Source organism: Hippoglossus hippoglossus, chromosome 12 (assembly GCF_009819705.1).
Source record: "Hippoglossus hippoglossus isolate fHipHip1 chromosome 12, fHipHip1.pri, whole genome shotgun sequence".
In the NCBI taxonomy this organism is placed as follows: Eukaryota; Metazoa; Chordata; class Actinopteri; order Pleuronectiformes; family Pleuronectidae; genus Hippoglossus; species Hippoglossus hippoglossus.
The window spans coordinates 12155927-12182801 of NC_047162.1; the positions used below are offsets into that span (position 1 = coordinate 12155927).

Below are 26875 nucleotides of genomic sequence, written 5' to 3' on the forward strand. Positions count from 1 at the left end.
CCTGGGTAGGAAAATGCAAATTATTTGTATTTATATCTCTGGAGTGTCCGTGGCAAGTTGTTGGTGAATGACTCGGGACAGTTTATTCAAGCGGTGGCCTCTACAGTCTTGTCACATACCGGTGCTCTTTGTCCATAGAAATCACAGCTTTGTGTTATGTGAGGGAACAGCGCGTACATCCAGTCACACAGTAAACAACCGAGTTAAACCCTGTTTCCAAACCCAACACTGAAGTAAAAAAATAAAAAACTCAAGACCAAACAAACATTTCTACTCGATGAATATATATATATATATAGGTAAAATAATTCTATATGATGATGATAGGTTGTGTTCACGTCCAGCACAAAGTGACGGGCTGAGAGACTGACGCGGTGAAGTGGAGCTGAGGAATTTGACATCTGCAGCATCCTCATGTTATGTCATACAAATAATGAAAGGGGCTTTGGAGGAATAAATCAATGAGCTCTTCGCCATCAGAGAGGAATGATATTTATTAATGAGGCAATATCTGTAACTTTTCCATCAGCACCCATGAGTCACAGGTATTAACCAGATAAACACAATAACAGGGATGACATCGTGTTTTGAGGTTGTTAATACATAATGCAATCAGACACCATCAATTCAAATGACCTTGTTTTTAAACCAAAGAATTATATAGATTGGAGCTAATACTGATTTGTGTCCTGTAAAGAAAAATCTTAGTCTGTATCTGTTACATTAACTACAGGAGTCTCCTTTTAATAGGAACAGCTTCTGTGAGTCATACAAAGACATTCAAGCTGCACAGTATTAGTGTATGAGAATAACTTTATTGTCAGACAATTTTGAATAATATACAGTTAAATAATATTGATCAGCGTTTGAGGACGATACACAAACAACGCACGCACAATACAATTAACTTTACAGTTGTTACTTCTGTTTTCTGCAAAATACATGGATGTAAACAAGACTATTTCATCAGGAGCCCAAACACTTAAAGCTCTATGGATATTTTTACTTCCTGACTTAAATGGAGTGTTCAAACAGCTGCAGGAGGCAAGTTGCTTTATGTTAAAAAATAAATCTGTAGTTTTTAGCTTAGAGTGCCGTGTAGTGTTGGGTGAGGTTAAAAAAAAAGTGCAACACATCCTCCATGGCATACTTTTCTGCCATGGAGGATGTTGTGTGGAGTATTACCTGTGCTGCTCCCTTTGTTCAGTCTGATGATATATTCATCTATATTATATAAGAAGGTATTTATGTACCAAATTAAGTTGTTATCGTATCAGTAGGTGGAGATATGAACATGTAGGCAACAGTGAAGCACAACCTGTGGTTAGAAGGCCTCACTCGTCACAGTTAGATTTGCACTTGCATCTTTCCTGAAATTAGAAAATTCACTTTCATTGAACTACAATACACATCTGTCAATTCAAAGCGTATAGAGTTAATTCATTCATACGATTTTCGATACTGCACCGCACCTTTTCTGTTTCCTGGAGCTGAGTACGATTGTGGTTATGATAACAATCAGCGCCAGAGCTCCGATGACTGAACCGGCCACAATTCCTGCGACATTACCTGAAATATGACAAAGATGCATTTGAACCAGAGGCTCTCAACAGAAGCAAAAATATTTCATAAGATGAAGTGGGCTTGATTAAATGCATTCATTTTATTTTAACTATATAGGTTCGGATGGAAAGACAGAGGGCAAAGGTCACCAGGATCCCCCAACATTTGTTTCAACACATACACTGAATCAAGCTCCATTGTTTTCTTGTTCAAGTGGCACAAAGCACATGAGTGTGTTACTTCTGTCTCTTATGGAAAATGGTGGTTCTAGTGGTGAGGAACCAAGCAGCAGAGATTATATATATATTATATATCCTTACGCTGTGAACCTGAGGCCCTCTTTTTAAATACTAAACAAAATTTCTAAAAGAAACAATGGATCGATTATTTAGTTTGGTCGAGCTTTCCGTTTTTGAGGATGAAAGTAAAAAAGTATTGAACGAAAACTTACGAAAAGTCCAGTGATGATACGAGAGGAGAAAGGAGGGAAGTTGTCAAATGCAAAATTGACAAAATTTTATGTGATATTCATATTTCCAATTTGTTGTGTGCATTTTATTCGACTCAAAATCAAAGGTCATGAAAGAGATTTATTTTTTCTCCATTCAACACTTCAATCACAGAGCTGATTCCATGGATCACATTCACACATGATTTATAAAGATAAAAATCAATGGAGAAGACTGATTTCATAGTTTATTCATACTGGGAACCACGCAGCTCGTCTGCTTTCCGGACCACTGGCCGCCCTCCTGGCACACGCGCTCCGCTGAGCCTTTGAGAGTGTAGCCGTCGTTGCAGGAGAGCAGAACCTTCGCTCCTTGTAAATACGTGGTCCCCTCCTTTTGACCGTTGTCCGGTGGTGAGAGCCAGCCACAGGATGTCACTGCAGAGTGTGACAGAAACTATTACACCTTATAAATGTTTCTAAACATGCCACACTTAGATGTCTTCATCATGTGAACACTGACCTGGCTTCAGATCCCCAACAAGAGAGATGTGACTCTGGTAAGACACTTTAGTGGCGTTTCCCATCCTTGGACTGCGACCCACCAGGATATCGAACCTGTGGGGCAGAGGAAGTGATCAGGAATTGATCTGCTGTAACATTATTTAACAGACAATAGAAATTCCTGTCAAGTTGAAAGGTGAATCACGAGAAATCGAATTATCATGACTTTTAGTCCCTTTATGGGCTAAAAATACAACATGCTTAATGGCCATTTCTTTCAAAAGTCATATCTCCAGTTTATAACAGGTTGTTGTAGTCCAGGTCATAATAACCCTGATGACATCCCCATGGCAATATCAGGATTATTTTGTCAGATGTCAATTATATATTCATAAATTTTAAATATTCAATATATATTTTTCGGACAGTACAACTAAAGATGATCACAGAATAATGGGTATATTTTTCCTTGACTAAAACAGTTAATTGTTTATCATCAATCATTTCCGCTGTACTTCCCAATTTTTTGGGTATTATAATGAGTAAATATATATTTTCTTTGTGCACCTGCAGAACCGAGCTCCCTCTCCAGAGCAAATCTCAGACGCCTGTTCACCTAACGGATCGTCTGGACTCACAGGGACAGAAAACTCTGGAATAAAAGTGTGGTCGTGTCTCGGAACATGGTAGTACGTGTCCAAAAGATGCTCTGTGTCATATGTGAACAAGGCAGACGCGTTGTATATGGCCCCTGTAAGAAAAAGAAAATTAAGATGCACAGTTAATACAAATAGTAAAAATGTTGGAATCAAGGTAGAAACATAAAGTAACATTATCCACTGATGTTTCATAAAAGAGCATACTTTTTCTGTGAGAGAAGAATATATACAGTTTACTATTTGTACATTAGACGTCTAATACATAAATATCTCATGTTTTCTCTTTTTTGGAGCATGAAGAGTGTAACATATGCAACTGATATAAAAACAGATTCACATCGGATGCAACCATCACAGGAATTCTGACCAATAATCAAAGGTTTCATTGATTTCATTGGTTTCTTACAGCTCGCCCCGAAGCTGAACAGCTCCTCTGCATTGCTGTGGTCCCGCACAAGTTGACCGTTGCTGAGGACGAGGTCGTCCGCGGCGTCACCGTTCATCTTTCCCAACAGGCCGAGGGTAGAGTCTTTGAATGCCTCTGGCAGGAGCACGGTGGTTGTCATGGTTCCCCCTATCAGTCGCAACTCCACCCCGGCTCCGGTCGGGAACATCACGGTCACGCTCGTCGAGGCAGGAGAAAACACAAACACGCCTGCAAGAGAGATTCGGTGAAAGTAATAAGAACTTAAGAACTTGATTGTAAGGCCATGAAAGAAAATGTATTTATTAGCCATGGGGATGTGATATGAAATCACAGTTTCTAGTTTCCTCACAGCAGCACGAAAACAGTAGAAGTATTATTGGCCTCAATAAGCGCCTATCATAGTACTTTACTGTTGTAGTTGGTCAGGGTGAAGGTGATTTTAACATCTTTAGATACTGTTGGATTGATGGATGAATGGATGGATCTTGGCCACACACCCATAAATGTATTGGGTCATATTTAAGTCAAGGAAAGCAGGTATTACTATTTATTTTCTAAGACAAACAGATAATGATAAAGGAAATATTCATAATTGGGATAATATAGGTGTGGATAATTTAATATAGGATTTTCCACCTGAATAATTGTAACGCAGTCCCTTAATGTGGTCAAGAGATGTGTTTTGGGGCTTTAGGATGTCACAACAACCTTGTTTCAGGGCAGAACACTTCTCTGTAGTCAAAAAGCCTCCAAGCGTCTGGTTTACCATGTCAACTGAGGTATAAATTCTCCGTTTTTGCTTTATTTACACTCTGTTATCAGTCACAAATCCAACGGTTGACCACAAAGTGAGAATCATGATGTCCCAAATATGAGGATTGTGTTCAAATTCTCCCAAAAAATGAACTCAAGAAAGTATTTCAGAAGATGTCAGCAGGATCAGTAAAATAAATGATCAGATGCAGTCGGGTGAGTCTCACCGTGCAGGTCCATCCAGCTCTGCTCAGTGAAGGACATGGTTCTTTGGTTCCGCAGCACTTGGAGCTCGTTGTGTCCCGTGGCGAGACGCACCTCAATAACATCAGAGAATGCTTCTTTCATGGCCACGGATGTTAACTGGGTCGCTTTTATGGTTCCTAATCATGAAAGAAGCAGATCAGTGACTATAGGTGTGTATTTTATATTCAGAAACAACAGTCAGGTCTAAAGGCTCAGGCTCTTCAGTCACTCACCATTCACAGATTCTGTTCTCCCTTGGATTGTCAGGTTCTTCTCTGTTGAGGTCACCAGAGTGTATTCCCCTTTACCATTGAAGGTGTAGCTGATGCCATCGAACGTTATGAAGTGGGGATCTCCAAACACCACAGCTGTTTCACACACAAACCATTATGTCATGCCACAGGACACTTTTCTTGAAAACAAACTCGTAAACTGTTCCGCGGTGAGTGAGTCACTGACCCGAGCTGGGTGAGTGGTAGCTTCTGCAGTCGCTGGAGGGCCGGTGCTTGAAGTAGTAGTGGCAGTTGTCCGACCACAGGCAGCAGTAGTAGAAGCTGAGCACGTCATACACCCAGTGGGACTGTCCAGGGATGCGAGGGGGTCTCTGGTAGGAAGGCGAGCCCCAGTCGTGTGCTCGGTCCGGAGTGCTCCCCCCGATGGAGTCCGCCGTCAGGACCTGGGCACCGGTGCTATCATAGCAACACTGTTGTCCCGCCCCGTACATGGGACTGTGGGTGGGTTTACAAAACACAATGTTGAGTTTACAATGATAAAGCAAATATCCGTCCGCTCTAGTGTTTAAGGGGCTGGAGCCAATCCTAGCTGAAATTGAACAGAGGCGGGGGGGCCGGAACCCATGGTCAGTGTCAAACCCATCACACGGCCACAACTGCCGACCTGTGTACGCAACCTTTCACCCAATGTCTGCTGGGATTGGCCCCATCAGAGTAGCAGGATAAGGAGGTAATTTACTGCTACTTACTGTCAAGGTAATGTATTAATGGTCAGGTATCGCAATGTCTTTGATGGTAATAGATAAGAGTACAATTTTATTAAGGGAGCAGAAAGTCGGCAAGTATAAGAATTGTTTTTGTTTGCTTTTTCTTAATTTTAATAGTATTGCAATAAAAAAAAGAAAACTCAAAGTGTTTGCCAGTTGTGAATCTTTTTTAGCACGTTAAGACAGAGCTTATCTTTTGCTCTGCTGATAGACAGTTGGTCGGCACATCTCTAATTTAATCTGAATCAGTGGACACTATAGGTTTGGCGTCTTTGCTAAATGACACAGACACTGGTGGGTACCAGTTCCCTCCATCCTATAAACGTATACAGAACAACATGTTGAGCTGTGGGGTTGAGGGTGTGTTCACGGTGTCAGTGGAGCGCTCACCTGGCTTGTATGGCCCTCACACAGTGAACACTCCCGGGGTGGTAGGTGCAGACACTCCCTCTCTCTATGTCACAGCCATAATCCGTCTGAGGAGAGAGAGAGAGTCTGTGAGCAGGCGGACGATCGTACACTTCACTGTATTAATGTTTAAACTCGTGTTCAGGAACTGGTTGCAACGGCTCGTAAAATGCAGCCTTGATGCACCTTAACTGTTTGCTCAGTGGAGATAGATTACAAAATGACTAAAATAAAAACATGTTGCGCCAAACAAACTCGTTTGAACTCACTAATTATTTACACACAGACTTTTAACATTTAAACTGTTGCGTAGCTGAACTAACATCGGCTTAAGAAAACATATCGGCAGGGTGACGGCCCCGGGGCCTCGGCTTGTGTGCGTTTTGGTTTTGTTGCGTCCTAATGCTTGAGGCCATCGGGGGAAAGTGAGGACAGCTGAACACTGTGTCCCAGTAGAACATTTATGTGATATGTGTGACGTGTTCTCAGATTTGGGCCACGACAGTTTAGATTTAAGAGGCTTGACTAAGTTAGGTTTAATGGTGTAAACTGAATAAAAATGTAACTTTACAAGCAAACTTGGTGTGCGCGCTGATGCATAATTATAATATGACAAATGAAACTTTGTTATTCTGTTTGCTCGTCCATGATTTTAACGACGAGTGGTTTAATAACACACGCTGAACCTGCAGTTTAACACCATGTTTCTCCTTCACCTGTCTCTAACACTCTGTAATGTCTTTGCCTGTCCCTCACTGTAAAGGACTAAGATAAAAAAAAGGTCATATAAGGTCTGTGATGAAACATGTAAATGCTAGAGAAGAGACTTCTTGACTTTGAACTGACATAAGATGTGAGTATTAGCAGGAGGCCACAGCAACTTAAGTACAATCCTCATAAACGCATAAAGTAATTAAACACTTTTATCTTGAATCAGTAACATAAAGAAAGATAAAGTGGGTGTGGTGTGGATCCATGTGAGCATCTGGGTCCACGCACATTTAACTGCCTCGGTCGGAGAGGTTATGTTTTCACCCCTGACCTTTAGTCTGTGAGCAGGATTACGCAAAAACAACTGAACGGATTTCTAGAATCTACGACATTTGGGCGTAAGGCGTATGAGGTGGAGGAAATATAACAGGCATGTTTAGGGGACTGATATCTACGACTGTGTGAAATTTAGTGCAGATAATAAAAATCTGGATCTAATGGATTTAAAAAATTTGGTTTCACTCGACCGAGTACTATTCTAGTTTCTGATTAGTTGATCAGGCAACCCAAGCCATTTTTCAAAAGCCACCAAACACCTGACTCACAAGTTTATTACGACGGTATCTTTATCTTTTTATATTTGATTTATAATATTGATTATATTTTGGCTCCAGCACATTTACAGCCCAGCACAGCATCTGTTTGTCTCTCTTACGGTACTTTATTGTTTTTGTGTGTGTGAGTTCATTCGGAGCATCCCGTGATGATTTTATTTCAAATAAGTGTCTTTATCGCGAAGCTGTTTCAAATTGGTTGCAGGTAGATATAGAAACTGTGCTGCTCTTCACACTCACATGAAACCTCCCCGTGTCGGCTCTGGCCTGAGCCAGGGTGCAGGGGCAGTCGATGACCTCACTGAGGAAGTTGGGCAGCTTGTTCTCCAGCTGGTCCCAGGCTACACACTTGTCCAGGGCCCAAACTGTTGAGTTCTGCCTGAACGTCTCCTCCAGGTGCCAAGCAAGAGCGTGATCCTCAGTCCACGCAGCTTGCACGTTCCTAAATGAAACAAATACAGCTATTAAATACTTTTTATATTCAGCAATTGTTTGTATTGACAGGAGCATTTTTGAGGAAATATGAGATGTAAATAATTGTTTTTTCCTAAAAGTACATATTGGAGTATTTGAATGTTATGAAACCATTATTAAATAGCAAGAAGAAGAATATTTCTTTCAGTCATACCACATGCCATCGGTGTTGTTACTGGAGCTGATGCGCACAGAGCCGAGCTCCCAGCTGGAGAAGCCGTTCTCTGCTGGTTTGGGCAAAAAGCTGAAGGATCCATTGTTGGGTTGATCCCTTGCGAGCGAGTACAGATATTTCCATTCACCCTGCCAGTTGGCTGAGTAAGGCTCTCCTGTAGAGAGGCATTACACAGATGCTCAGGGTTTTCTATGTCTATGAGTTAGCTCAGGTGTTTATGCACAATACAGTCGTACTCACCGGTCTCCCTGTATCCCCACAGCTCTACGTTGACCCTCGCAGCTCTGACCAGAGACGTGTTCCATGTCATCTCCAGAGAGCCTCCGACACCAGGCGTGCCGTAGTACTGCCATTTGGTCGAGTTGACCAGAGTCGCCTTGAACATAGAATCTAACTTGCCAGTGTGTACTGTAGCAACACATACAAAAAAAACATACTTTGTGTTAATTTTGTTTAAATTCTGAGCAAGTGTATTAAATTACTATGATAATCACAGTACCTGAAAGCCAGGCTCCAACTCTATTGAATGTGGTGCCATTATCTGAGGAGATGTGCAGAGGGGTCCATCCTGTTTGGTAGAGCAATGGGGAGATACAGTGTCCACGACTGTTTTCATCCACATACCCCACAGTTTCGGTATGCATGGTGAACCTGCCATTTCAAAAGAATTATTATTATCATTTATAGAATATTTAATAATTAAGTTTCCATGCTTTTTTCTGCATTTTAAATGAAAGTTTAAGCCACTGTGAGGTCATTAGGAGGCTTTTTTCATGACAACCCTTTTGAACATGTCATTTTGGGAATGAAGAAGAGTTTAAGGGGCTGTACTAAGCTACTGGAGTGGAACTTATACTATCATGGTTGTTTTGCTCTGTGACAAATGCCCATTAAGTCATTGTCTGCATTACACTTTACCAAAATCAGTCAATTAAAAAAGGTATCATAGGTTTAGTGACATATAAATGCTATAAAAGAAAATGTTACCTGCATACAACCTGGGAACTTTGATTGAAAGTTGCATCAAGGATGATAAAATCCGTCCCACCGAACGAGGTCCCAGAATACGGAGAGATTTCCACACAGAACTCTTTATAGTCCGTGCAGCAGGTCTTCAGAGACGTGCACGTCGGGTGACACGAACAGACTTCGAATTTGTTTCCACAGTTTCTCTCACATGTCTGCCCTGTCCAATGAAATAGAGGTTTTAGGTGACGATCAATACATTGTATTATTATTTAATTAGCATTTAATGACTACACCTAAAAATATTTTAAATTAGACTTTTAATTTCGCAACTGAAAATGTATCATTTATTGAATCTTTAAAATTCATTAATTGACGCAATCCATCTTTATATAATGTTTCACCACATAATTGAGGTATCTCTTGCCTTATCATTTAGATTTTCTGTTTTGTGATTGCTTTAAGTCAATGAGTGTGTTTCCTGTCTCTGTTTTGATCCTCCTCTCACTCTGATTAGACAGCAAAACAATACAATGTAAGACATTAGACACAATAGAGTTTTAACATCTCAGAGGTGTGCAGGTACTAACCTGATGTCCTGCAGACACATGAAACCAGCAGGACAAATATTACTGCTGGGAATCTTTCCATCGTGCCACAGTGACTCTGTCTGTCCAAGGCTTCTGCTCCACGCTCCTCTGCAGCCTGCGTCTTCAACAACTCAGCTGGTTAGAGTACACTCAGCAGTTTTACAAACCTTGGCCCTTTTATCACATGCATTTACAAACACTAGTTTAATCATCAGCCAGGAGTCCACCTCTACATGCCCTGTTTCCCCTATCATCTGTCACCATCTCAGGCTCATCTTGACACAGACAACCCAAGTTTGAACCTGGTGCAACGACACAGTCAAGCTATTTTTAGGTTGGATGTTCGACAGACATTTACACCGGATGTAGCAGCAGACGAGGAGGATTTCAGTGCTTCTCCTATACCAATATAGAATATAATATAGGCTATGATATGAAATCCGATTAAATTAGGTAATAATAAAACTCAGCATTGGTTTGTAATCAGTATGTCACATGAAGCTATTAAATATATAACTATATATACATATTCATATTCATATAAAATAGAGTCATACTAAAATCCAATAAACTGATGTGTGAGCTATTTTCCAGGTTATAATAATAATAATAATAATAATAATAATAATAATAATAATAATATTTGGAACAGATTTGGCGTCAGTGTGTCACATTGCATGCGGGAGCAATTGAACGTTTTCTTCTATTGGAATAAGAATATATTGATATATTCACTGATCCAATCAGAGCAGGGCAGGTCTTATTAGACCCCGCCTCCTCCATCACTAGGACTCAGTGGTGAAGAATCAACTAAAATGGATTCACCAAGTCTCAGCCATGAACAATATAGCATCATCTGCAACATTCGTTATTGATATGACAGAGTCTCTATTGTATTAAACCAACTATACATTAAGCACAGGAACTGATGTAGTAGACCATTGCATCTGGAAATAGGTCACACTCTTTTAAGAGCTCAGAGGTGAAGTGGCTACATCCACACAACGTTTTAGTTTGAAAACTTATCACATGCTGCTTTCAGACATGCACGGAACTCTGGGATTCTCCAGAGTTTCTTTGAAAAGAGAAGTATGTGTGAACGCAAATGTACCTGAGGAGTATAGTGGCCACTTCAGCTGGTGACCAGGTGATGTCACCTGGTTGGTTACAGTGCTCCTGGCTGTTTGTAATGTTGGAGACGTTATGGTGACTGTTGTCAGAGAGATGGGATGAAGAGGACAGAGCCTCCTCCGGTCTTTGAGATATCGTTAAAAAAATGAAAATTCACTCAATATCTACTCACCACTGTGCCGATGGAGGAGGGTGGGTGAAGTCTTAGAGTCCGAAAAACACTTTTGGAGTTTCAGTGGTAAACAGCGTTGCTGCCAAATCCAATACAATTGAAGGATATGGGGACTCCTCCTTCAGACGTAATAAAACAACAGAAAAAACACACAACATGCCTAAACACTGCTCCTGTGGTGTCCGTAAGCCCCGGCATTTAAATTGACTCGAAACGTCTTCATTTAAATCATGTTTTAAATCATCCTCTTGTCCTGAAGCTCGAGGGGAGAGCTTGTGCGGTGTGTGTGTCTGGGCACAAACTAGACTTGGCTCCGGCCTAAGAGGACAACAATGTTCTGTTTGTTTTTTTACGCTTGAATAAGTGGTCACCATATCCTTCAATTGAATTGGATTTGGCTGCAACGCTGTTTACCCCAGAAACTCCAGAAGTGTTCTGGGGACTCAAACAGTTCCCACCCCTCCATCGACATAGTGGTGAGGGAATTTAGATTTTCGGGTGAACTATCCCTTTAAGGAACGCTTCCTCTTCTCCTCCACGCTGCTCTCAAACCACGTGTCCTCACCTATCCACTAAAACATGCACGTGACGTCATCAAGGAAGTGTCCCTGATCCTTCACGTGTAAGTAAACTGCTGAGTCATGACCTGAGGAATGAAGGGCGACGAAGGGGGGGGGGATTTATTAGCTAAGCAAGAACTTACTCTCTACTCCATTGCATTTTGAGCATTGTGTGACATAACCAAATCAAAAAGTATAAAAAAATTAGGGGGTAATTGCTCCACTGATCCAATCAGAGCAGGGCAGGGTATTTTCTTAGACCCCGCCTCCTCCATCACGAGGACTCAGTGGTGAAGAATCACCTGAAATGGATTCACCAAGTCTCAGCCATGAAAAATACAGCATCATCTGCAACATTCGTTATTGATATGACAGAGTCTCTATTGTATTAAACCAACTATACATTAAGCACAGGAACTGATGTAGTAGTAGACCATTGCATCTGGGAATAGGTCACACTTTTTTAAGTATATTTAAAAGCAAGTATGTACTTACTTTTACTCAAGTACTTACTTTTACTTTATTTTATTGTTCACTATGTATTTGTATTTTTACTCAAATAAAATGTTTGAGTACCTCCACCACTGATCCATAGTATTGATATAATAAAAAAGGCCAGTAGGTGGAGCTGCTGCCTCAGAAATCATCAACACTGTCTCAAAGGCTCTTAGTGAATATTATGTCAAACACCCACTTCAAACGATGCTGATATTTCCAGTACTGATGTTGATACAGAGTCAGTGGTGGTTTAACATGTTTTAATGTAAAGTTACAGCATCTGTGAGGTATTATAAACAAGAATACACTAATGGTTGCACACATGTACTATGTCTCTCTACTGGTGTAATCTAACATTTCTGATACATTTAATACAAAAAGTGCTTCTCTTCATATTAGGGATGGTTTAGTTTGTTCACATTTAGATGGTTTTAAACTCCAAATATTAAGAACAAGCAGAGCCACTGATATTCTGTACATTGGGCTCTGCTATAAACATGTTTTTTTTCTCTTTACAGTCGAGGTATTGGCAGTAATTATGCAATAGTAGCATCTACAACTTAAATGTTTCGGATGCAAAATGCAAAAAATTTACTTTTATTTGCAGCAGGATTATTATTAGAACAATCATGGCTATTGCAGCTCTGAGACTCAGCATCGTACTCGCATCATAATCTCGTCTTGGTTCTCGTCGATTCCTGAAAAACATAAAGAGCTTGGTCACTTGTTGGCGGCTTTGATGATAATTTAACAGTGTCTGTACTCACCACCATCAGGTGGCCATTCTTTGCCCTGTAGACAATGAACTCCTGACCACTCTTAAAGTCCACAAAGCCCTCTCGGCCTGGCTGGATGTCGAATCGCACACTGCAAAATGGCAATAACCATTTCACATTAGAATAAACTCACTGGTCTTTTACCATTTAGATATACACGTATAACTCTGGATCCTGTACCTGCCCTGCACCACTTTGATGCAGTTCTGCTTGTTGGCAATAACACTCAGCTTGATCAGGGCCTCAAACAGGAAGTCACACTGCAGCACCAGATCCCCCTGAAAGAACAAAGGTCAATCAACTGATCCGTCTTGTGATTTTTACAAACCCATTTAGTCACGTCTGTGGTCTGATCCAGGTCTGATTCACGTCTGATCCAGGAGTTAGCCAGTCTGATCTGCACGGTGTGAGCCTTAAATGTTATTAAGATTAAAATCAATTCTGAAATTTATTCTGAAGAATTCACAAATCCACTACTTGTCTAAAGAAGCGTGATTTACATGATTCTGTGATTGTGTTAAACATCCATATCTACCACAGACACCAGCCTGTTGATAGCTCTACGGTACCTTTTTCTTGATGTCATCACTTGTAACATGAAGGATCAGGAAGTTGTCACTCAGGTTGCTCACGGATACGCCTGTTTTAAAAAAGTGCAACCTTTTTTAAAGCATGAATCACACAACAAATGCAGGTTTCAAGTGTGTGTCTGTGTGTGTCGCTCACTTTGTCTCCTCACTCGTTACCTTTCAGAGAGCTGTAATCTATCCGCTGCTTGATCCTGGCCTCTTCCACCAGGTAGGCGGCTTCCAGGGTGAAGATGAGCTGCCGGACACGAGGCCTGAAGCCGTTCCTGTCGTACTTCACGACTGGAACGCTGTACTGTGGGTAGAAAGTGCACGAGGTGAGAGGGGATGAAAAAAAACATGTTAATGCAAAGTCAAAAATAATGTCAGTTTACCTTGACTTGCTCCTGTCGTATCATCTGAAGCACTTTGATGTGAATGTCGTCTGTGCCTTAAGAAAATAAGAGAAGATTTTGAGAATCCATGAGAGAGGGTTCCACACTAATTGGATACTATAGTATGGATAGAAGCCAATTGACAGTATTTTAACATGCATATTAAAATTTGGTCATTTAATTTGTGAATGAAAATATGCCATTATTAGTTTTTTATTATTTGGAAACACTCTACATCTGCTAAAAAATCGAATGTACAGTGCTGCTGTGTCGTAGTTATACATAAAATAATAAAAGTAAAATGTTTAAAGACAATATTCATGTTAGTACATTCAGAGGCTATGAAACAATTCTGCAGTCTTACTGATCCTGGTGTCCAGGAACGGTCTGCAGACACTGAATGAGTAGTTTTCTTTCTTTCCTTTAAACATGGAGCTCGTCTGTAATTTTAACAGAAGCTGCAAACAGGGAAAATATGTTAATACATAAAGTAAGATTATAGTAATATACTGCATATGTACTGTATAATGTAACTTTATTCATTTGGGAAATTTTTCCTGGTTTTGTGTTTTCCACAAACTGCTTCAAGAAATAAAATACAAAAACCCAACTGTTTGTATAAAAGTGAATGTTAATATCTTACTATTCCATTAATGCAGACATACATGGGAATGATGGGTTATTGCAAATGTGACTGAACACCCTTCATACTAATATGAGGGGTTCTACCCTCGTGTGTGACAGAGTGTGGATCGTACCTGTGCTCTCCTCTGTGGAGTAATTCCTCCAACGTACTTCTGTACCATGTGGCGGATGTAGAGCTGCTTCAAGAGCTGGGACGCCTGCACAAAAAAAAGAAATCAAATGAGCTGTTTGATTTCCAGCCTGTGTACTGGTGCATGCAGCCTTTTGGAGAAACAACCCACCTCCTGCATTACAGGCGGAGGCGTGAGCCAAGCGTCTTTCTCCAGGACTGTTCTGGGAAGGTTGTCTTTCAGCCGCGTGAGGTAGTTCTGCCTCACGTACGCCAGGTACTCGCTGTTGTCAACGCAGGCCGGCTGATTCCTGGTCATGAAACCTTTGATGAACCTGGAAGAGATCAACAGACGTCACAGCACAGACTCTAAACAAATGTATCCACACTGCCACACTCACATAAGATCAACTTACTTCTTGATGACCTTGACAGCCCATGATCTCTTTTCTCGCTCCTTTCTGGCCATGATGCCTCTCCAGCAGTTCTCAATCTTAGTGGCTGTTTAGATCAGACAAGTAAACAAAAGGTCAAATCATCATATAAAACATTTAATCAAGAGTGAAATTATAGTTTGTGCTCATGATGACAAATGTTGCCTCTCACCAGCGTCTCTCTGTTTCATGTAGTTTCCTTTCACCCTGTAGCCTTTGTACTTGGCCTGAATCCTTGTCGCTGAAACAGAAACAGTCAGTAGCTTCACCCCGTTTAGCTTTTTGATGCTTTTACTCCGTCAATAAAAACCTATCTACAGAACAACATCTCACCTAGCTTATGTTTGCAGACCTGAAAGGCGTCTTCTGTTGCAAACAGAGTTCTGGGATGGCGGATGAAGATTTTTGTCCTTCGGGAAAAGACGATGAAACACTCATTACTGTAATTCCTGAATCCACCATAGAGAGTCTGTGACAGCCATCCATTAGCGTCTGTTTGTACCTGCCCATCTTGTACTCATTAGATTTGTAGCCCAAGTGTTTGACGAGGCACCGCACCCCCTCTGCTGCCGTCCCTTTCCAGTTGGGCCAGGTTTCAGGACACAGAGGTTTATACCTGAGCACAGATGAACACACAGAAACATTTGATACCAGCAGCAGAAGCAGTTTATGTGGCCATTAAAATAAGGGAATGCATCCAATGTCATCTGCAAGAAAATTAGTAACACCATGTGTATTTTGAATGCAAACAAGAGCAGTGAAATTGAATGGGTGCTTGATACCTCTGGAGGAAGATCTCATATTTGCGGCGGTAAGCAAACCCGGCGCGCCTGACCCTCAGGTGCTCCATCAGCCCCAGGTACTTCACCTGATGCCGCACCAACACGTCATCAAAGCGTCCTGCAGGGGACACCGCAGTGCTAAGAGTTCAAGTGTCTCCTCCTAACTTACAGTGCACATTTAACTAAGACTCTGAGGTATCTAAGGTCGGAGGTGTTATGGGACACCTGGTCTCACCTGGCTGCTTGGCTTCATTGGGTTTAATGCAGCGGACGTACCAGGGCTCTTTGGACATTAGGATCTCTGTCAAGCCCACGAGGCTGCTTTTAAACTGAGTCACCACCTAAGGAGTAACAGGGAAACGGGATATGAGGACTAAAAGTTTGTTTATTTTTCCTTTGTAAATGGGTCATTTCAAATCATCATCTTACAGTCTCAGGTCTCCTCTTAGTGTCCGGCTCAGTAGAAGGAAAACAGAGCTTGATGATGGTGTTCTTGGATTGTCTCATGACCTGAGGAGGAACAGGAAATATGTACCATCAGCCAACATGTCCCTTAATGTAAGAGAAAAGAGTTCTGCTCTTTTAATCTCAATATATTGTCAGTTACGTTGGTGTTGAAGTGGAGAACATTAGAAGTCATTGAGCACATTTAGAAAGAATTCTGCATTTGTGTAATACACTTGTTCAAACTCCTGGTGTCAGGATTCAAATGAAATGAAATTACCTCTTTCCCATTACGATACAAGAGATCATTGTTTTTGTCCAAGAATCCTGAAAGTTTAAAGAGCAAAGAAAATATTTTAAATTTTACGAGAACACAACACATTCCTATTCTCATAGATAACATGCAATCAATAGTGACTATTGAAAACCAAACTTGCTGTAAAAATGAGAACTATAACATTATTTAGTGTGAAACTACCTAAAATGACAGAATAACTAGTAGCATATGGTGCATAGCATATGAACCTTTCTCTACTTCTGCTACTGTTGTACTACATTTCATTCATAGGCTTATTTAATGGGATTTTTATAGAAAAGACGTGAACAAAAATAAAGTATTTCATCTCTCACCAACAACACAGTAGGTAACTTCCCCTGCGTAGTGCAGGAGGCGGAAGTCTCCTCTGTCCAATGTTTTCCTCGTCTTTTGGTCTGCGAGTTTATGTCTGCATGGAGGACAGGGAGAGTCAGTGTAGGTAATTAGGATGTTTATGGTTATGGGATGTGCTGGCTTGATTGCTGGGTCACCTTTTAACCGTGTGCATTTCCTGTAAATCAAAAGGTGCTGGACTCACGTGACGAAATGCGGGTGGCCGCCCATCTTTTCCTCCATCTTCTCCAGGAAGGTGAGATCTGTGGCTTCTCCCGGACGTAAACATTCCTCGTCCTGTGTGAGAGGATGAGCATCATGTTTTACTTTGTTGTTGTGCCACAGCATTGTCGACATTTTTCAAATGACCATAACTCAGTCCCAGCTTTACCAACTGAGAGATGATTCCTCTGTATTTCTCCTCCACGAGGTCACATATGATCTTGTTGTTGAAATATGGCACCGGTTCCCACTGAGCATAGAAATATGATAAAAGTGTTATCGTGTTTTGTAGCAGTGTGAGTCATTAATGTAGTGAAAAATATGAGGAAAACTGATGTTCATACTTCAATCCCTTCCATATCGTACTCCTCCTGCTCTGATTTGAGGGTCAGCTGGATGAAAAGCTGCTGCAGCTTCTCGTTGCAGTAGTTGATGCAAAACTGCTCAAAGCTGAAATGAAACACGAGCGCGTCAGTATCCAGATTCCTCGTTTCACACTTTTTCTGTTAAGTTATTAATGATCAGATTCTTTTTTTTGCTGGTCTCACCTGTTCACATTGAAAACCTCAAACCCGTAGATGTCCAGCAGACCGATCACTGTCTTTCTGGAGGAATCCTGGATTTAGTTTACAGGGGGAAAAAATCAGGCTTTCTGGTTTTTAACTGTAGATTGTACAAAATTTGCTAAAGTCTTGTAAACTAACTGTCTCCCGATTCCAGTGAGATTAATGAGATCGCTCAGGTTAAGGGGAGTTTAAAAAAAGACAGTAGTTGTTGATCTTTTTTTTCCACCCACCTTGTTGGCTAACGATTCATTGATCTTGTTGACCAGCCAGTTGAAAGTGCGGCCATAGATGGCTTTGGCAAGGGCATCCCTGGCATACACTGCGTGGTCCACAGAGAAGGGAGTGAGCACCTTCAACATTAGGATGAGGGAGATGATTTAACACTAACATAATAATAAACAGTCCAACAGATTTTACACTTTATAAAGAATAAAGTCACCTCCTCCGTTTTGGCTTCAATCTTCCTGTGGGTTAAGCCCTGTTGTAGCACCTGAGCAGGAATCCCCAGCAACTGCACAGAAAAGGCAAAACAAAACTGGACATGAAATAGCTTTTGTTGTTTTACATCAGGAGGTTTAGATGAAAGTTATAAACCATAAGAACGCATGTAAAGATGGATGACGAGGTAGTGGAGACAGGTCGTTTATCTTTGCCGACAGACAGTCTACGATCTAAACTCTCTGTTGTCTGTCTGGGACTCACCTTTGACACCCAGTGCATCTCCTGGTTGGTGTTGAGAGAGGCGTACCCTCGACCGTCTGCTTCAAACCGGATGTTACCCAGGTGGAGCACACTGGCAATGATTCCAAACAGGTGCTGCATTACACCCAGAGAGAAACCCAGTTTATTAGACATGGTTTTACGTGAGGTTTTGTCCAGCGTTAGTGTGTAAAGTCATGTATCACCTCAATATCACTCTCACTGAACTCTATGACAGAGAGAGCTTTCCGCACTGTCCTCCAGTCACTTTTATCATTGATGGAGCTAACTTTGGCACAATCTCCCTGAAGAAGATAAAAAAAACAAAAGGTCAGACTCAAGGTTTTTGTCACCAGATACATAACAAGTATTTTTGTTTTCACTCCGACCTGCACCAGATAACTGTAGTGCTGGCAGTTTCTCTGCAGGCCGAGCCAGAGGAGCAGATCTTCCTCTCCTCCGTCCACCAGCTGATAGAAGATGTGGAAGTTTCTCTCTCCGTGGTTCTGGTGGACCACTCGGGATTTCTCCAACAGGTAACTGAGGATGTGGCCACCGACCGCACCACCCTGAGGAAGAAAGATCATCTTTAACCCCCGGTCTGTGTTATATACCAAGTTTGTGATTGTGCAATGTAATGTAATGTAAAGACGGTAAATCAGTCCACCTGGTGGTCAAACTGGATATCCATGTATTTCCCAAAGCGGCTTGAGTTGTCATTCTTCAAGGTTTTGGCATTTCCGAAAGCCTGGAAGATATAAAACACAATCGATTTTTAAAATGACATTTTTCTCAGAACTGGATTTACACGGCAGCAACTCGGTCCGACGTGTCACTGACCTCCAGCACTGGATTGGAGAGAAGAAGTCTGTCTCGAACATTGTTCAGGAGTCTGGTACTCGGGCAGCTCACAGCGTAGTACTGCAGGATTTTCTTGGAGGCCTCGGTCTTACCAGCCCCGCTCTCCCCTGAGATCAGGATGAAGTGGTTGTTGAACTCAGACAGCATGGTGCGGAAGACGTTGTCTGCCAGAGCATAACTGAAAGTACAAATTCAGTCAAGACTTGGACATCAGACTTGGACCAAGCAGGTAACATTGCCCTTTCTAGACCCAGTGTGTGTGTTTAAAGAAATGTCTAAGAACTGTAGCATATCAAAACCCATCCTTGGTATCAGCTGTATCCAGAACAAAAGAAAATCTTACATATGAGGTGGCAGCTCAAAGAAGTTGACTCCCATGTAGGTGTCCATTTGCTTCTTGCTGTAGATGTCTAAGTCTTTATATGGATTGACCGTCACCAGCAGCGTCCCAATGTAAGTCTGCAGACAAAGACAAGGACAGGAAGTCGAGGTTTGCAACTCTTGCACATTTGAAGATTGTTTTTCTCACACAAGTGACATGACTTTAAAAAGGCCTCCAGCTGCGTGGTGTGTCTGCATCATTCCACTGATAAGTTATTTTGTTCCTCTTATCAAAAGCAATAAGTTTGTTTAATCACTTGTCGTGACCTTACAGACAGCAGTGACCTCTAGAGTGCACACTCTGCAAATGAAAAGAACAGGAGATGCTGTTTCAGCAGCACAAGGTGCCAGATTCAGCAGAGGGCGACGCAGTGTTAGGACCTCGTGGGGTTGAAGGTCGAGGCTGTAAAGTTTCATTAGAGCACAAGAGAACGAGTGCAGCGTGCACAGTTACCCAAAATTAGACTCACGTAAATGAGATTCTCATGGAAGCGCTTCCTCAGGTTGTCTAGGAAGGCCGTCTCGCTCGTGTAGGGGTCCAAGAGAACAAAATCCTGGATGCCCACACGATCCCGGGCCGTCAGGGAGGCCTCCATGTTCCTCAGGATCTGGTTACACCGCTCATCCAGGCTCTGTGCCCGAAGACAAACACATCAGTGACATGACACGGAAACAGAATCACAAGAAAACCAAGTAGCATCACAGAGCCGGAATCTATTCCTCTCAAACAATATAGTATTTTTAGTCCGATTATTCCAGACCTATATGTCCCAAGCTTTTTACGTTGCATCCTGTTTTCCTCAAAAGTTATCTGCTTTTGTTGAAGTTGTCAATCAAGAACACACACACACACACACACACACACACACACACACTGAAATAATGGATAACCTGGGATACACATTTCCCAGAGATTGACTAATTTCCTGCCGGTCTCTCCCTATGTCTGTAACTTCCAGTCAGACAAGTTAGCGGCCTTGGCTGCATCCTATATACATATGATAAATCTAAATTCAGCCGTCACTATCTAATCTGCTTCTGTGTTCTCTGAAGAGCCATTAGTCACGCTCATGGCAAGGACAGGGCGAGCACCGAATGCTCCACCTTCTCCCCCATCTCCGTAACGCGAATGACAGTTTGATAACGGCCTCAACAATAATTGAACACAAATACAGAATAAAGTCGATCAAGCAAAACCCGGATGTAATTAGATTCATTATGGAATCCACAAACACGGGATTTGTTCTGCTGCTTTAGTCACAACAGAAGAAGTGCCAAGTGAAATAATCAGCAAATGCGATGCCCTTTAATTACGGTGCTACCAGAGAGCCGCCCAGTATTATGCTCCAGTAGTTTGAGTCACATCGCTGCCAAGTCGACCTGTCACCGAGTCTGAGTGTCTGACAATCATCCTCCACTAGAACCAAAACATCTCAATAAACCACATCCTGAAAACAACATGTGATTGTTTAAATGTTCAACAAGGAAAAGATATTATTACATATTACATATTATAGACGTTACCTACCCTGAGGGTCCTGGATGTGTGTGTGTGTGTGTGTGTGTGTGTGTGTGTGTGTGTGTGTGTACGGCCCCGGTGCCTGCTCTGAGCTAAACATCTGGTTTTATTGAGGGGAAAGGACAGTAACATGTCAGGAAACTCTGACAGATCACTTGCTGTACTTCCTTCTCTAGGAAACCATCAATAATATAGTGCCTGTCCGGGAACGGAAGAAAATCTCGTTCTAAATTTGTATGTGTGCGTGAGTTAGTATGTAAGAGATGAATTACATGTTTCCGGAACATACAAAATGTTTCCATCTATTGCTAAATAAGTAAGGTCATGACCTCACTCTGTAAAGTGAGATAATATATTGTAATTTGTCGGAACACAATTAAAACTGAATTGAATGACACGTTTGGGTTTTTCTAAATCACACTTGTATTATTTGTACACTTGCCATTGTTGCAGCTCTGTACACTCAATGTTTAACCTTTGAAAATATATATAACTTTATATAAAGTTCCTGTTTTTTATTGCAACATTCTAAATATGTCTCACAGTATAAAAGGTAAAAGAAAATGCTATTTAGAACAGCAAAAAATTATTAACAATAATTTATTTACTCAGTGTTACAAATATAATACTGACTCTCTTGACAGATGTTAAAACAACAAAGAAGTCAACCTCTAACAACTAATGGCAATAATTAAACTTTAGAAATGAAATACCCCTTAAATATAAACTGTTAAATAGCTAACATGAACATTAGACACTGACCTAATGTGATAAACTAAGATTGTAGCAGTAATAATAACATGAGAAACCAGAAATGTCCTCACAGAGGTTGAAACTATAAATGCAGATGAACAGTTCTTCTGACAGACCAACTATTCTTTGTGACACTTGCTTTTGCTGTAAATTTCCGACGAGGGGTAAAGAAATGAGCGGCTTCTCTCCGTCACTCTGCCCTGTTGTTGCTCTGTGGGCACGGAGCACGGGACAGAGATTTTATTCCATTCAAAAGTAACATGACCTCCACCGAACACACGGCCAGTGAGAAAACAAACACTATCCTGTAAGACAATGGACAACTCTACCAAAGAAGTGGAAGATAAGAGGCGACTTCTCTTGGCAGCGCTGGCCTCTGATTTAAGTGTGCGAGTGCAAATGACCTTTAGCAGTTAAAGGAAGAGAGACGACCACGGATGAATCAAACGCTCCGAAACGAACTAGTACCATAGAACATCAAATTTTGATGCCAGGCTTCATCAGAACAGGAAAGTCTATCTGACCCGGAGACCATCACCCGAGAGGGCGCTCCATTGTCCCTGTCTATCCAGTATGGTGCCGGATCCTGTTACGCAGCCACAAAGTGGCAGTTAGGCTCCTGAAAGAGATAGCGCTCCTCGTGGGCCACTGACTGACACCACGCATCACCCGGGGCAACACACATTTAGGGGGCTCCAGGTGTCCAGAGAAACCTGACCGTCAAACAGGCCTCCATCACACCAGTCCAGTGCCTCCTCCGTTGCTACTGTTTCACACTAACACGCAAGACACGGTGAAAAACTCATCACCCTGTTTGCATTGCATTGCTGAATGGTAAAGAATCAACTGAACAGAAAAATCCATTTAAGTGTTTGTTTAAAGCAACATTCATTTATTTTTGTCCACCTGGAGGCAGTGAAACAAGCTGAAAACACCACGTTCACACATTATCTTCACAGAAACATGTTGTTGTGAAGCTGCTAGTGAGCGAGTACCTATGTCCTCAACACAAGCATTCATTTAGACTTGTGATCCTTGCCACCAGGTACAAAGTCACTTTCCTTTTAGCTCAGTTTTTGGTCTTCACCGATTCATTAAGGAACAATGAGGATCTTTAGCTGCTAAATGCTTCTCTGGCTGGTTCACCGGCAAGTTGTTTACGTTGTCTGTGATTTGGTGCCACAGATTTTTGCCAGAATTGATGCTGGTGGTGAGACTGAACCAAAACTGTGCAGTTGTGCTCCAGAAAAAAACAACACAACAAGCTGAAAAAGGCTAAAAGGCTACTTTAATATTACACTTAGTAATTGGATTTGTGAAGTCAGAATAAAAATATAAATTGGTGCAAATTTAAAGTTTATGTGAATCTACAAATATTTTGACCTGTACTGTCTCATTTTTCTACAAATAAAAAAACATGTCAGAGAACTTTGAAACAGTAGTTAACTATACACACATGCCAGGTCCATGTAATTACCTCCTTGCTTTCCAAAGCCATGTGAGTCATGGCTGAATCAGTCCTGTGTGACGAGCCTGATAAATCCAAACTGTTCTGAACGTCAGTCGTCAGGTGCACAACTCAGTAAAAAGGGTTTTCAGTCGGTGAGAAGTTCTCCCATAGTTCACTCTGTTCAAGTCAGCCACTGGTATTTCACAGAGAATCTTCTCTTTCTCCTCTGACCCTCAGGTTTGCATCGGCCCCCTGATTCAAACACTGGCTCGCAGCGGACCTGGTACCACGCCTGGGACTGAGAGGCCGGGATGAGGAGGAGGATGAGGAGGATGAGGAGGGTGACCCTGCTGCTTCCTACTGGGCTGGCGTCCCTGCATTCTGGGTATTGGTGCAGTGATGAGCTACCTGGCTCTGGGAGCACTGAGCTGGTTAAACATTCATGGAGCGCCGGCAGCAAACGTTCATTTCAGTGCTTCACCTGAGTGATGAACAGCTACACTATGTGTTTAAGGACGAGTGTGTGTGTGTGTGTGTGTGTGTGTGTGTGTGTGTGTGTGTGTGTGTGTGTGTGTGTGTGTGTGTGTGTATCTGCAGGTATGTTACACAAGGATGTGGTAACTGTATCCTCCCGGAGACCCCTCCTCACCCTCCTCCCCACAAAATTACTGCACAGGTATTCGATTACTGATCTTTGATTAGGCAGATGCATTTCAAACTAATTACTAACTGTTCATTAGAGACACACACAGCGATCGGAACCAATTTCAGGTTCTCCGACATCACAAATTAATTACACATGTACCGTCATATTCTCATTTAATTATCGTGAATCTTCTGACAAAACCTCAAATAGTATAAAAGTAATTAGAGTATGAAATGATCAAATGGACTTTACCCTATTTTAATAATTTCAACACATAAATCAACATTAATTTCACTAAATATATATTTTTTTTATATTTGTTGAGCATTTTTTGCCTTTGTTTTAAAAAGTACAGCACAGAAGTGACAGAAAGTGAAGGAAGACGAGATAAAGATGGAGCCAATGTAGCAAGCCTTCTATGCTATTTCTAAAATGGACATTACACTTTAAACATTATTCCATCCTGGTGCCTTTGTCTTATCTTTTTCTTACGTTTCAGTTGTGACAGGCCTGCGGGCCGAGTAACGTTGCCCTCCAATTCCGTCTGTTTAAATTTTAACATTGCGCTTCCTGCAGGCATCAACAAAAGGCATCTTACGTTACTGCCTGAAGATCGGCCGCAACACGCAGTGACATAAGAGAGCACTCTGGAAAAAAACATCAATTAACATAATGTAATCCATTATGCAAATAGTGAAGGATTTTGAGGATCCGCTCCATCTTTAAAGAAGCTGCTTTTAGAATGTGAAGGTGCCCAATAAAAACACACAGACACTTGCTAAAGGTCACATCTTATTGATTTGTGGTGAACCTTAAAAAAACCTAATGGTCCCTAAGGATCAGTGGAGTATGACCATTTGGATTCTAATGAATATATCACATATCAGCATTTGTGAGTGTTTGCCAATCATCAGAGGGACATTCGTATAGTTATACATACACTTTGCAGATTGTTTGTCATCCATCTATGAAGCTCTGAATATATTTTTGACAGTTTTGCTTTAAACATAAATACTGTACTATAAAAGGAAAAAAATTAAATTCAAATAAAATAAAGCCCAAAATGAGAAAACATTGTAGATTATGAAAATGAACCAACAGTCACAGCTCTGATAATATGAACAGGGGATTTAATATTAATGTAAAATCTTTATTCATATTAAAATTATTCATAAAATAACTGTGTCTGATGAAGTGCATTATAATATGACATAATAATATAACATTAAAATATTTAAATAAAAATATTTTGATTCCAAAAAGGAGCATTAAAATACAAGAAGAATAAGAATGTGAGCATTAATCATCAACATGCATTTGGTATTTGATTATTCGGACCAGACTCAGTTCTTGGAAGCTGTTGTGGCTCGAAAGAAAAAAAATGTATTTCATGACATCACCCCTGCACTAAAGATTCATATTGATAGAGTAGTAATCAGAAAAGCTGAATACTTTAACTGTACGGACTCACACACACACACAGACACACAAGCATACACCCACCTCAACACCTCCCCATCAGATAGGAGCAGAATAACATGGCCTGTTGCAGTCTCGATTCTACAGAGTGAAGGACGAGTGTCCTTGATCCACCACTTGTCCAAATAAATATTCACAGGCTCAATTAGGCCCAAACAACTAAACTTTCAACTGATCCCTTATTCATGTGAGCAAACGGATTGCTGTCGCAGGAGCAGGACTCTGAAGGCCACAACAAGCTGTGAGGATATTAGTTTTCAGGGGACCGAGGACACAGCATCACAAAACCAACTGATTTAGAGATTTTCAACATCCAAGCGACTTTGCATGCAACTGAAATCATAACAGCTTCAATATCTGTTACCAGGAAAAGTCATTTGCATAATACATGAGCATTTATCTCATCAGGCTAATATTTTAGTTTTCAAGCATAAAAAAAAACACCCAAATCTTACCTCTGCGTCCATGTCGCAGTTCTGTAAGTAAATCTAAAAGAAGCTCTGCTCGGTCTCTGTGTGAGTCTGTGTGAGTCTGTGTGAGTCTGTCCAGCCGATGTGACCGCAGAGGAAGCTGCGAGGACGAGGGACCGGACTGTAATTTCTACCTGTACTGTATTTATGGCCGTCCCATAATGCAGCAGCCTCAGCATGTCCTCACTGTGTCCCACTTTGCTTTGATTTTCAGGTCGACCTTATTCACTTGAAAGGGCTGAGAGACTCCAGCAGCTGTAGATACAGTTTATTGTATTATTTTATTAAGATATTCTCACAGAGAGGAAACAAACTAATTCAACTGTACAAATTAAATGTATAACACACTGTCAAACAGTGGTGCAATGTAACTAAGTACATTTACTCAAGTCAATAGTGTACTTGACTTTCTTTTATGTAATTATACCGAGTAGATTTACACATTTACACACATAGTGGATTATTGTTCTTTTTACTCCACTGACATTTATCATTGCAAAAACATATATTAGGATAAAAATAACAAAATACATTTTTAGATTTAATTTATATATTTATATTTAAATAACTGCTCGTGCAGTAGCAGAACTTAGTAGCAGAACAAGTTTCTTATTTGTCGTTTTTTTTTTTCCTGTATATTGTTGTCTTCATCCGTAGCAATGTAACATTCTGATTATTTTTACTTAATCGGATGTTGAATGTAAACCTTTAGTTTGTAATGTGGTATTTTGTGGTTGTTGTATTCATTCTTTTACCAAGGTTCAGGATCTGACTACTTTGCTCTTAGCCTGGGGAAAGTGTGTTTTTTCGGTTGCAGCCCATGGTTTCTGTTGATTTTAGCCCAGAGACCTTTTTGAGATACTCTAGAACAGGTAAAACAGGCTTTGGACAGGGCAGTTTACACTTTGAGTGTCTTGGTGAATATACACAGCACACATATACGTGATACGTTTCACCTCTGGGAATAGTAATTTTTTTCGTCATCTAACATTATGACCAAGTGACAGAAACAACAGGCAGTGTGAGAGCACAACCTGCTGACGGCTGGAGGCTATAACAGATACTGAGCTGCTCGGCCTCAGAGCTGGAGACAGGCTGCAACTCTCCCTGATCAAAACCTCAAAACTCAC

General features: G+C 41.2%; 2 protein-coding genes across 5 annotated transcripts; both read right to left on the bottom strand.

Moving 5' to 3' along the window:
* Positions 1-798: 798 nt before the first annotated feature.
* Positions 799-10998, bottom strand: LOC117772060 (sushi domain-containing protein 2-like). Its single transcript, XM_034602997.1, has 17 exons — positions 10827-10998; positions 9539-9673; positions 8970-9168; positions 8482-8633; positions 8223-8390; positions 7962-8136; positions 7574-7775; positions 5991-6076; positions 5060-5328; positions 4834-4968; positions 4582-4737; positions 3581-3829; positions 3083-3266; positions 2535-2629; positions 2270-2449; positions 1473-1569; positions 799-1370 (listed from the first exon to the last, which is right to left on the bottom strand). The coding sequence occupies exons 2-17, from the start codon at positions 9597-9599 to the stop codon at positions 1325-1327; spliced, it is 2454 nt and encodes an 817-aa protein (XP_034458888.1). The 5' UTR covers positions 9600-9673; positions 10827-10998; the 3' UTR covers positions 799-1324.
* A 1155-nt stretch (positions 10999-12153) lies between these two features.
* On the bottom strand, positions 12154-25811 carry myo1hb (myosin IHb). Of its 4 annotated transcripts, none has more exons than XM_034602197.1 (32): positions 25731-25811; positions 19899-20060; positions 19391-19506; positions 19027-19225; positions 18854-18934; positions 18582-18755; positions 18393-18491; positions 18190-18303; positions 17927-17998; positions 17718-17837; positions 17470-17537; positions 17266-17371; positions 17091-17171; positions 16905-16996; positions 16681-16775; positions 16331-16377; positions 16036-16116; positions 15842-15947; positions 15607-15724; positions 15327-15440; positions 15158-15234; positions 14997-15065; positions 14807-14891; positions 14563-14725; positions 14395-14478; positions 14001-14094; positions 13637-13692; positions 13422-13557; positions 13245-13315; positions 12856-12953; positions 12667-12766; positions 12154-12597 (listed from the first exon to the last, which is right to left on the bottom strand). In XM_034602197.1, the coding sequence occupies exons 1-32, from the start codon at positions 25740-25742 to the stop codon at positions 12568-12570; spliced, it is 3120 nt and encodes a 1039-aa protein (XP_034458088.1). In that variant the 5' UTR covers positions 25743-25811; the 3' UTR covers positions 12154-12567. The 4 variants fall into 4 exon arrangements, with proteins under 4 accessions (XP_034458088.1, XP_034458087.1, XP_034458090.1 ...); XM_034602196.1 differs by having other exon boundaries at positions 18576-18755; XM_034602199.1 differs by lacking the exons at positions 19899-20060; positions 25731-25811 and having other exon boundaries at positions 18576-18755; positions 19480-19506.
* Between the last annotated feature and the right edge of the window lie 1064 nt (positions 25812-26875).